At 44.8% G+C, this 12112-nt stretch overlaps 1 protein-coding gene across 2 annotated transcripts in view; it reads right to left on the reverse strand.

The window, feature by feature from the left end:
* Positions 1963-12112, reverse strand: part of MYOM1 (myomesin 1) — a 119219-nt gene continuing 109069 nt past the window's right edge. For both annotated transcript variants that reach the window (XM_018039756.1, XM_018039757.1), the window contains 5 exons: positions 10407-10570; positions 8491-8527; positions 8226-8248; positions 6215-6270; positions 1963-3408 (listed from right to left, as the gene is read on the reverse strand). In XM_018039756.1, the coding sequence (XP_017895245.1) occupies positions 3115-3408; positions 6215-6270; positions 8226-8248; positions 8491-8527; positions 10407-10570 (574 nt within the window). In that variant the 3' untranslated portion in view covers positions 1963-3114. The remainder of the gene's footprint in view (positions 3409-6214; positions 6271-8225; positions 8249-8490; positions 8528-10406; positions 10571-12112) is intronic.

Below are 12112 nucleotides of genomic sequence, written 5' to 3' on the forward strand. Positions count from 1 at the left end.
GCAAGCAGGAGATGAGGGTTTGATCCCAGGGTCAGGAAGGAAATGGCAATCCACTCCAGTAGTCTTGCCTGTAAAATCCCATGGACAGAGGAGCCTGGCAGGCTACAGTCCACTGGGTCACAAAGAGTTGGACACAACTTAGTGTCTAAACAACAGTTATTAACTACAGTCACCATGCTGTACCTTACATCTCCAGGACTTATTTATCTTTAATGTACTTTTCTCTTGGTTGTTAGTCATATTTTCTTCTTTGCACACTTGTTCACTTTGACTGGATTCCAACTGTTATGAATTTCACAGTTGGTAATTCATTCATTTAGAGTGTGTTGCACTTTGTCCTGACACACCATTAGGTCACCGTAGATATTTGATCCTCTTGAGGCTTACTTTCAAGCTTTGTTAGGGTGGGTCTCGGGCAGCTTTTAGTTTAAAGTTAATTTAGCCCCACTACTAAGGTGAGAAGGGCTTCACTGGTGGTGCAGCAGTAAAGAATCTACCTGCCAAGGCAGGAGACGCAGGTTCAATCCCTGGGTCAGGAAGATCCCTTGCAGGAGGAAATGGCAACCCACTCCAGTATTGTTGCCTGGGAAATTCTATGGATAGAGGAGCGTGGCGGGCTACAGCCTATAGAGTCGCAAACAGTCGGTGACGACTTTGTGACTGAGTGCACGCGTGCACACACACACACACACACACACACAGTAAGGTGAGAAACTTCTGAGGCCTCTATCCACGCCCCGTGTATTATAAAGTCTTTCCCTTCCAGCTGGTGGGAAGGAGAATTTTTGCACTTAGCGACTGAGTGCGCGCGTGCACATACACACACACACACACAGTAAGGTGAGAAACTTCCGAGGCCTCTATCCACGCCCTGTGTATTATAAAGTCTTTCCTTCCAGCTGGTGGGAAGGAGAACCTTCCGCAGTCTGCATGGGCCCCCATGACTGCTGGTCCTGCCACCTCCTGAGCTCTCCCCAGAACCCTCAGAGCGGCACTCAGTCAGAGACCCATCTGCTGCAGCCCATGCTTCTCTCTGTTAGACTCTTTTCCTCCAATGCCCCTTCCCATGAATCCCAGCCACCTCAGCCTCCTTGAACTTCAACTCAGTGAGTCTGACATTCTCTTTGGGTCCCCCTGGCTGGCCTGCAGCCTGAACACCATCCACTGTCCGCACAACAAGTTGGAACCCTCACCAGTCTCTCATTACTGTTTTCCTTCTCTGGGGCATCACACCCCTGCAAGTTCGCTAGCCAATGCCCCAGTTTTTTCGTCCTGCATATATTGTGTCAGATTTTCCAGTGGTTTATGGTGGGAGAATGATTTCCATGACACCAATCCTCTGTGGGTAGACACAGAAGTTCCTTATAGTGTCATTTACATTTGCTTCTCTGGGGCCCAGACATTGGCCATATTTATGGGAACTCTTGTCTTGGGTTCCTACACCATGTGGTATTGCGGTAAGTCTGGACCCCACAAGCACGCAGTGCTGGCTTCAGGAACCCATTAACTTTGTTTTTCTCCCCAGAACTACTGCCAGGCAGATGGTAAGTTTTGTAGAGCTTCTCCATGTCAGTTGGTGATATTTTTTACTGTTCCTGTTTCTTTGTTTGTTTTACTATCCCTGTTTTTTTGACTAAGCTACCTTTTGTGCATCCCAGAGCTGTGATGAGGTCTTGGCGTCCAGCTCCCCATGGCAAACAATCCGAGTTCACACCTTTTGTTCTGGCGTAGGTGTTAGAACTCCAGTCCCAGGCCCTAGGGGCTACATGTAGGTAAAATTAGTATTTTTGCATTATGAAGTCTGTTCATATTTGATTTTTACTTACTGGTAATGTTTCTGATCATTTATCTTAGTAACAACTTATCTTACGATTCTAACTAAACTGTTTAATTGATTGTGATTTTGTGTTGAAGTCTTACTAAGATTATGTACAATTTGAGAACATATGAGAGAAATCAGCATTTTCCATATTTATATGCTTAGTTTAATGGGTAAAGTTATTTAAGTTCTTGGAAAGTTTTCATCGGTTAATTCAGACAACAGTGTTACTTAAAATGAAAGCAAATATATTAATTAGAATCCGCCGGCAATGCAGGAGACACAGGTTCAATCCCTAGGTTGGGAAGATCCCTGGGGGAGGAAATGGCAACACTCTAGTATTCTTGCCTGGGAAATCCCATGGGCAGAGGAGCCTGGTGGGCTATGGTCCATGGGATCACAAAGAGTTGGACATGACTGAGCAACTGAACACACACACAATTTAACAAGTTAAAGGGAACTTATGTTATTAAAACACTCTTAAAATTAATATTTCAGTGGCTAATATTTTAAATTAGAAAAATAAGGTTTTAAAGTCAAACTTCAAGGGTTTAAGGCCTAGATTTTTAAATTTATTACTTCAATATTGTTGAATATTAACTTCCTAAAGCTAAACTTTGAAGTCTCTTCTACGGATCCTCTAGATACCAATAGCTCACTGTTTTAGCCAAAGGAATTTAAATCAGAAGACATGTTACAAGAAGCGGCAAGAAAGGTGCAGTGGAGACCACCCAGCTAGGCAGCCAAATGGTGAAACAAGAGAAGCACTGGCGGGGGAGAGGGGTGTGAACTATTTATTAGGACCGAGAGGTTCCAGATCACCAGCCGCCCACAAACACACACTGCTACCGTCACAACACATGACACGGACTGGCTGGCCTCACAGCTGGTCTCATGTGGATGAGACGCTGACACATCACTGAGAACCTGGAGAGCTGACTGCTCAAAGGCCAGCCACGTCCACACAGCTCCACAGCACTTCCTCTGACCATCGGTCTACATCCCTCTGACTTGATTCTGGTCTCTGCCTTAAAACTGTTTCCTAACATTTATGCTACCAATGTTATTTTCTTAATACAATTTGTGGATAAAGAAAAATGAGTAAAATGTCGCTATTTGGTGCTTTCTTACATGAACAAAGGTTTGACAATCCCCCTACCACCCCCCAAAGCCGGCACAAAAATAGGGAATTGGAGGCTTCCTGGTGCTCAGCTCAAACCACCTGCATACACGTGACCCAAGGCAGCTGGGCGTGACTCTCCCCTCCTCGGCCCCTCGGCCCCCTGGCCCTCCAGTCACTTGGCCTTCTTGTTGCCCTTCTGGGGCTCCTCTGCCACGCTCCTGGCTTCCTCCTCTGGGATGAACACGCTGACGGTGAAGTCGCTGATCTCTGAGCCATACTTGTTCTTCACGACCAGCCCATACTTGCCCGAGTCGGACGTCCTGACCCCGCTGATGGTGAAGTAGGCCGTCTTGCCAGCCTCGAATCTCAGGTTGCAGTGCTCGTCCGAGGCCAGGAGCTTCTCATTCTTCAGCCAGGAGACCTCCGGAGTCGGGTCGCCCCACACGATGCACGTGAGGTTAAGCGCCTGCAACACAGGTGTTAGGAGAGGGGAGGAGATGTGTCAGATGTAACATCTACCTTGAGGCATCCTTCTGGGGGTCACCTGACTGGATGGAGGACAAGCCTAAATTTGCCAGGCCAGGCTGTGTGCACCTGTGCAAGTTACATTTCGAAATCACACTTGAGGAGGTTCCTCTGGGGCCTTGGTTTTCTGGCTTTGGGAACACTTACGATCAAAGCCCCAAGAAGGCATTTGCTTCCAGTTCCCATAAACACACTGAGGCCTTTTGCTCTAAGGTGGCATTTTGGATCCTGTCTCAGTAGAGACATCTCCTCATTGTCATCATCTCCACCTGCTTGCTTTTGCATTTCGTTTGTGTCACCGAGCCCAGCAGCAGAAGCCCCACAGCTGCTTCAATAATGTGACTCATTTTCATGTCCTGTCTTCCTCACTTTCTTTCTCCCCCCAAACCCACTCAAGCTGCTGCAGTTGCAAAGGTGCTCTGCCAAAATGTATTCCTCTTTCCTAATATTTTATTATATTACCATCTGTGCTGAAAGCCTCTTACTTCAAAAGATCAATGTTTAGATCTGTCAAATAATAGATTTCCTTTACCAAATTTTCCCCAGTAGTAACATTTTACAAAACTACCGCATAAAAGCACAACCAGGAGACTGATGCTGATATGATGGATTTCCCCTGTTTTCTTGTGCTTGTGTGCATTTAGATCTATTCGGTTCTATCGCCGGTCCAGGTTTGTGTATCCACCACATCAGTCAGGATATAGAACATTTCCATTCCCACCACCATCCTTCCTGTGGTCCATTTATAACCACACACACCTCCCCACTTCCAAGCTGGTTCCTAACTCCTAGCAACCACTAACCTGTTTTTCTTTCCTCAATTATTATATAAATTCCAAAGCATTATATAAATAGCGTCATACAGGAGGTAACATTTCCAGAGTACCTTTTCCACTGAGCATAATTCCTTGCAGATTCATCCAAGCTATTGCAGGTGTCAACAGTTTGTCCCTTTCTGTTGCTCAGAAGGCTGCCAGGGTATGCATATACCTGTGAGGGTCACCTGGGCTGTTTCCAGTTTGGGGCTATTATGAATAAAGCTGCTATGAACATTTGTGTGCATGTCTTTATGTGAGCATACATTTTAATCACTCTGAGATAAATACCCAGGAGTACAATTGCTGGATGGTATGGTAAATGTATATTTCATTACTTTAAGAGATTGCCAAACTGTTTTCCTGAGTAGCTGTATAATTTTGGTCTCTATATCCAACAGTCATGTAGGAGTGATTCAGTCTCTCTGCAGCTTCACCAGCATTTTTTGTTGTCACTGTTTTATATTTTAGTAATTCTGATAGGTGTCATTTCTCACTATGGTTTTAATTTGTATTTCCCTGCTGACCAAAGATGATGAATTTACTTCACATTTTAAGTTCCATTTTTTTTTTCTTTAGAATTTTCCATCTGAAGGAATTAATTTTTTTAATTAATTTATTTTTTACTGAAGGATAATGGCTTTACAGAATTTTGCTGTTTTCTGTCAAACCCCAACAGGAATCAGCCATGGGTATACATAATTTTTTGAATTGTTTTGGCTGTGCTGGGTCTCTGTTGCTGCGAGTAGGCTTTCTCTAGTTGCAGCAAGAAGCAGCTTCTCTCTGCTTGTGGTGCAGGGGCCTCTCACTGTGCTGGCTTCTCCTGTTGCAGGGCGTGGGCTCTAGAGTGTGCAGGCTTCAGTAGTTGTGGTGTGTGGATTCAGCTGCCCTGCAGCATGTGGGATCTCCCTGGACCAGAGATTGAACCTGTGTCCTCTGTAATGGCAGATGGATTCTTAACCACTGGACCACCAGGGAAGTCCTAAATTCCATTCTTGTATTTTTTTCTTACTGAAGTCCAGAAGTTATAAGAAAAAGAGCAGGGCTCACCATATACATAGAAAAGTGTATACTTCTATCTGGAAGGTACTTTGATGATCACTTGTTGCCTCTCCTATAAGAGTATCATTTAGAATTGGGTAGCTAACAAGAAATTTATTTTCTTTCCATGATTAATTAGCACTTCTTATTGAATTATTCTGCAAACACATTTCAGGAAGAAAAATATGAGTCAAACTATTGCCATTAAGAGAAACTATTGCCATCGGAGAAGAGAACAGTAACCCATTCCAGTATTCTTTCCTGGAGAATTCCATGGACAGAGGAGCCTGGCGGGCTACAGTTCATGGGGTCGAAAAGAGTCAGATATGACTGAGTGACTAACACTTTCACGTTCACTTTTTTTAGGGATGAAGAAAGTGAGTCCAGGTTACACATGACATTCACTGTTCTTCAGAGAGATATGGAGCAAACAAATATCAGTTATAATCAAATGGAAATAAATCAGTTTTCTGCTATGATGGAGCCTATAGAGATTCACAGAGCAGCATATTTCCCTTCAAAGATGAGGAATCCCATAGGTCAGCCCACTTTCCACTAGCATTAGAGGTCGTTTCTTTCTTCAATTATGTTTGTCGTATAGTTATGATTGAACATTTTCTGCTTCTCCTGATTTTAAAGGGACATCACTTCTGGAAAGAGACTAAGAGGTCTGCACAGGCCACATTAAACAAATGTACATCCTGATGCTTGGCCTACAAAACATCTTCAGATGAGTGGAAAACTGACTACACTTTGAACCTTGTATGTGGCTATACTGAAGTCAGGCATGAGCAGCCATGGCATATGATGAAGATGGTGGGAACCAAGTTTGGAGCACTGGAACCCCTTTCCAGTGTGGAAGAAGTGGGGACAGGAGTGCCCCAAACTTACCTTGCCCTCTTGGATGGTGACCACATCGGGGAGGCCACCCACCACCCGGGCGCGATCTGTAAGCACAGGCATTTCTGGTTAATCACTGAAACTATAAGCACCAGCCATCACATGCACAGAGCCACCCAGCAGAACTCATTGTTCTATTTAGTTTCCCTCTCCTTATAGTCATTGTATACCTGCTTTCACTATGCAAAATAAGCAAATGATCCTGCAGTTTCTGAACATTCATCTCCTTCACACACAGGTGCCTCTATCTGGACCTGAGATCACATCACGATCCGCTCTATAACCCGGGTGGCTGTTCCCAGCCTGAGCCTCCTGCAGCTCAGTGAGCTCGGCCAGAGTGGGCAGGGCAGAGCGTGGCCCCTTCCGTGGGCTCCCCTCTGATTCAGAAAGGCTGCATAAGTGGAGGCTGAGTGCCAGGAGATCTGGAGGCTGGAGGAGACATGGGCTTTCCTTGGGGCCTTCCCTAAAAAGCGTCCCTTTCTCGTTTCCGGGGAGTTCTTCAGATGTTCTGCAGGGCCCCGTTCTATGATTAAGGGGACAGGGGTAGGAGGGGTGCTGAAATCCAGGGCTGACATCCCCCACCCCCGCCCCTGCCCCCACCAAGCTTTGTGCTGAAGGTATGACAGCCTCGGTCCCAGGGAAGGACGCCTTTCTGTCATTCATTCAGCACTAATGCAGTGGCACCGCCCTCTCCTTTTCAGCCTGCTCTAGTGAATGTGTGACTCTACATCCTTATTTCTATTATACATTCCCTTCTCCACTAAGTCAGGCTAAAGCTTTGAATGAGTCTCGACTGCCTTCTGCTGCTGATTCCATTGCACGTAACACCACCTGTGGACCCGACTCACTGCCTGGCCCCCTGTACCACTTACTGGATGGTGCTAGGTGAGTCATGTCAGTATGAGGACCTCAGTCTCCTCATTGGGCGGGGGTGGGGGGGCTTGCATTAAACCCATGGTTATGAAGCTTGTCTACTCTGCTCCCTGGTGTACATGGGATTCATCCTGATTTCCGTGAAGATAGCTTGGCCCTCACCTGTGTTATTGGGTCCACGTGGAAGATTTTGTTTGAATTAAGTGTTTTGTGCAATTATTTAAGAACAGGAATTTAGGCAGGCTCTCAGGTCACTTGCAGCTCTAAGATACTGTGGTCCAGAGACCTCAGGAAGGAGCTCATGGAGCAGAGGGAGGGTCAGGCTTCTTGTCCACAGGAGAGTTCAAGAGAGGGGAGAGACGGTCAGCAGACAGTCTCACGCCTCCTCCTCCTGGTTCCCGTCCCTGAGTTCAGGACTGACTCTACAACCACAACCTTCAGTGGTTTTCAAATTCTGCTCCCACCCTGAGAAAGAGCCTGAATCATCACGATGGTTCATCCATTACTCCTGTAGATCCTGGGATTCTATAGAATCCTTTGTGTGTTGAAGCACGGTTGAGAGCAGTCAGGAGAGAGCACATTTCTGTGGACACAGGCTTGACGCTGGGTTAGGGTCTCTCAGCCTTATTTGGTCTTTCAGAAAAATGGGACCACTTGTTGGGGGACCAGCTATAGTGATTTACATACCAATCTACAAGTTTCATTAATATTTTTTCTTTTCCTTAACATATTGGCATGGCCAAAAAGCTTGTTCAGATTTTTTTCATTATATCTTATAGAAAAATCCCAAAGGAATTTTTTGGCCAACTCAATATATACACTTTTCTGACATAGGGCACCTGTTGCAAGCGATGAACAACCTACTGTGTGATTTGCAGCCCAGAGATTTTTCATGTTGAGGCTGGGAGCCATTCTTACAGTGTAACCTGGGACCTCCTTTTCCAGACAGTCTTACTCAAGAGACTGAAGGACAACGCATGCGGAACACCTAAGGTTTTAAATATATATATAGAAATGAAAGAAAAGGAAAAAAAAATGCTTTCACTTTCCTCCATCTGCAGTAATAACAGAAAAATAAAAGTTGTATTTTGAAGCCACACTAGGAATAAACTCAAAGGGGTTTACTTACTTTTCTCGGCGATGGCAGCTTGTCTGTGGTTGAGAGAAACGAACAAACACACAAACAAAGAAGGGTTTTGTTTTAGTGTTACTGCCGAGTAGCCAACCCCGACTGCATTTCTGTTTCTGCTGCTCAGCAAAGCAGCAGGAAGTGCTGCTCCGCCTGCATTTTCCCCAATACGGGGACCCTCAGTCCCGCTGATGCAGACGGAGAGGAGCACGGGTCAGAGACAAGGGTGCCTGTGCGGGCGTCTTTGGGAAAGGGGGGAACTTACTTCAATCTCTGGAATTCCGCAAAGGCTTCATCGTAGGCTTGAAGAGAAAAAAAGAGAAGTTAGAATTTTCTCACCCAGAACTGGCCACACACAGGGGCCTATGAGAGCTCACAATGTGAGCACAGTGTAATCAGTCCAGACCTGACGTGGTGGGCTTTGAAGGAGGCTGCACCCGAGCAATCCCTATGACTCAAAGGCTTAACAAGAGAAGCAAATACTTTCTAGGCAGAAAGCATGAAATGATGGATTTTAGAAGCTCTCAATTCAGTGAGAAAACTTCAACCCTCCAAACAGAAGAGCAAAATTTCGCTCAGCCAAAGATGGAATGGGATGAAACTGTGCTCAATGTTGTGTGGCAGCCTGGATGGGAGGGGGGTTTGGCAGGGAATGGATGCATGCATATGTATGGCTGAATCACTTCGCTGTTCACCTGAAACCATCACACTGTTAATCAGCTATGTGCTAGTCACTCAGTTGTGTCCAGCTCTTTGTGACCCTGTGGACTGTAGCCCACCAGCCTCCTCTGTTCATGGAATTCTCCAGGCAGGAATACTGGAGTGGGTTGCCATTCCCTTCTCCTGGGGATCTTCCTGACCCAGTGATCGAAGCTGGGTCTCCTGCGTTGCAGTCAAATTCTTTACCATCTGAGCCACCAGGGAAGCCCCCAATACAAAATAAAAAGTGTTTTTTAAAAAAAGATGGAATGGGAAGAAAAGTCTGTTTCAAATATGGGTTGGTTCTGTTAAAACTCCTGAGCAACAGAAAAGCTTTCCTCTCATTAAATCATTCTGCACGTCACAGACAGCTAAACTCTCTGTTCTGTGGTCCGGCCCATCCGTTTGCAGTAGATCACAGCGTGTGCCAGTGCTAGCCCGAAGCACTGCTTCTATGCTATGCAGGAGACGAATAAAAGACACAGAAACAAAAAAAATGAGAGTTCTAAAATAATTTTTTTCTGAGCCTACAGAGTAAGGGACTTTGAAGACGTCAGGCAAAAATACAGCTTCATTTTTGAATCTTTCTCACCTGGTCTTTAAGCTCCCCTGTGGTCTGGGAATTGTAACATTTTACGTCTAGAAAATATGTACATAAAACCAGTCTGCCCCCTTTTATAGATGGGAAAAATCAGCACAAAGCCAGGCTTACAGGCTGTGGAGGTGGACAGCTGGGCTAAACAGACTACTTAGGGCTGCTCTTCTTGCTCACATCACACAAGAAGAAGACAGCCTGGCTGAGCTAGTATGTTTGTTTCCTGCAGGGGACCATGCTGGTCAGACAACCTAAGGCCTCTTGTTTGAGAGGGATTTGAGAGTTGGGTAGTTAAACGAGCTTCAGTGGGCAGAGAGTAAAAGCAAATTTAAATAAGTTTTGAGTGGGATGAACTGGGAGAGTAGCATTGACATACATACACTACCCAGTGTAAAATAGCTAGTGGGAACCTGCTATAAAGTACAGGAAGCCTCCATCCTTTTAAAAAAAAGCCCACATCTTCCATAGCTGATGCTTTTGAATCATGATGCTGGAGAAGACTCTTGAGAGACCCTTGGACAGCAAGATCAAACCAGTCAATCTTAAAGGAAAGCAACCCTGAATATTCACTGGAAGTACTGATGCTGAAGCTGAAGCAGCTCCAATGCTTTGGCCACTTGATGCAAAGAGCTGACTCATTGGAAAAGACCCTGATGCTGGGAAAGACTGAGGGCAGTAGGAGAAGAGGGTGACAGAGGATGACATGATTGGATGGCATCACCAACTCAATGGACGTGAGTTTGAGCAAACTCTGGGAGGTGGTGAAGGACAGGGAAGCCAGCATACTGCAGTCCATGAGGTCACAAAGAGTTGGACACGACTTAGCAACTGAACAACAGTGAGAGCAATCTCCACTTTAGGTTCTAACCTGCAGAGCACCCATTTACCTTGTCCAGAAAGGTCCACCATCTTCTGGTGTCCGGTTTTACCATCAAAGAGCTCCATCACGTACTTGCCCTTGTCGTTAGGGGTGGGCTCGTTGATTTGCAGCCAGATCTGTTCCCCGGTGACCCCACTCTTAATTCTGTCTGAATACTTAATAGGAGTCCCACTGTTTTGATCAAAAGAAAACCTTGTTATCGGTGGCTTTCATCCAGAGCTTACCTTTACTTTGTCTTATATTGAAGGTCTTATCATCAAGTTTTACAGACTTTCAAAATAACAGGAGATCCTCACATGCTCTTCTGCTTCAGAGAAATTATGGGCCCTGAATCACAGAATAAGGATTCCAAGGCCTGGGGTGGTGGGGTCTGGCAGTCTGCACATTGACCTCCCAATAGTGGTCTGGGACTCAGATTGCAGCACCAGTACTTCTCAGGGGTATTAATTATCTTTGTTTCTGCTTGGGTTTATTTGTAGGACTAAGGGAATCTTTACATAGAAAAGGCCAGACTCTACTTATTATTACTGCACGTCTCACGCAGATAGTCTATGGCTATAAACGGGGTTTTTACAGACTAGTTAAAAACAGATCTAAGGAGGTTCATCTGTGGCTGATGTCTATTGACACATGTGGTCACAAAGCTATTTAAGACAAATGTAAATATGTGCTCAGTAGTCAGGCCAAGAATAAATGAGAAGCAGAGTGGCTGTCAAAATGAATGAGGCACCCACTCTGACCCTGGATGTGTGTCTCCTCCTATTCTGCAGCTGGTCATATGCAGACCTGCACATCATCTTCTTTACAAGACAATGAAAGCAAATAGAGCCCTTGCATCTGACAGTCTAGAAACACAACTGTTAAAGATGAAATATGAGAAGAAAGGTGGAAGTAGTGTACTCGCAGGGGCTTCCCTGGTGGCTCAGATGGTAAAGAATCTGCCTGCAATGCAGGAGATCCAGGTTCAATCCCTGAGTCAGGAAGACAACCCTGGGGAAGAGAATGGCAGCCCACTCCAGTATTCTTGCCTAGAGAATTCCATGGACAGAGAAGCCTGATGGGCTACAGTCCTTGGAGTTGTAAAAAGTCGTACACACCTGAGCAATTCACACACACACACACAATGTACTCTCAGTGATGTTAAACTCTATGAAAAGTTCATAAACATGTGAAGAAATAGAAACAAAATAAGTAGTAGCTGTAGATCTTCCTGACCCAGGGATCCAACCTGGGTCTCCCTCCTGCATTGCAGGCAGATTCTTTACCATCTGAGTCACCAGGGAAGACCAAGAAAAAATAAGGTAGTATACAAAACTACTTTTTTACAGCAACAATTATGCATGGAGAAAAGACTGGAAGTTTCCTCAGAATGTTCATACTGTGGCTAGGAAAGCCATGGTTGGTATCATATTATAAACTCTTTCTAATTTTAGTATGATAGTAAATATATTTTCTAAAACAAACATGTATTATGTTTGGGGTTGTAATAAATAAAATGAACTTAAAAAAATAAAAACCCAAAAATCTCCGCCAGAAATTTCAGATTTCAAATAAATATTCAGCATTTTTCTTATATACCACATTCTTTAAAGGATATTAAAATTAAAATGTCATAAAACATAGGGTAAAGGAACCCATCTGTACCCATAGACTTTAGCCTGAGCAGTATATATGTATATGTCCTAGAGAGTTAGAAAGGCAGACAGTTCTCTG

The sequence above is a fragment of the Capra hircus genome, chromosome 24, assembly GCF_001704415.2.
Source record: "Capra hircus breed San Clemente chromosome 24, ASM170441v1, whole genome shotgun sequence".
In the NCBI taxonomy this organism is placed as follows: Eukaryota; Metazoa; Chordata; class Mammalia; order Artiodactyla; family Bovidae; genus Capra; species Capra hircus.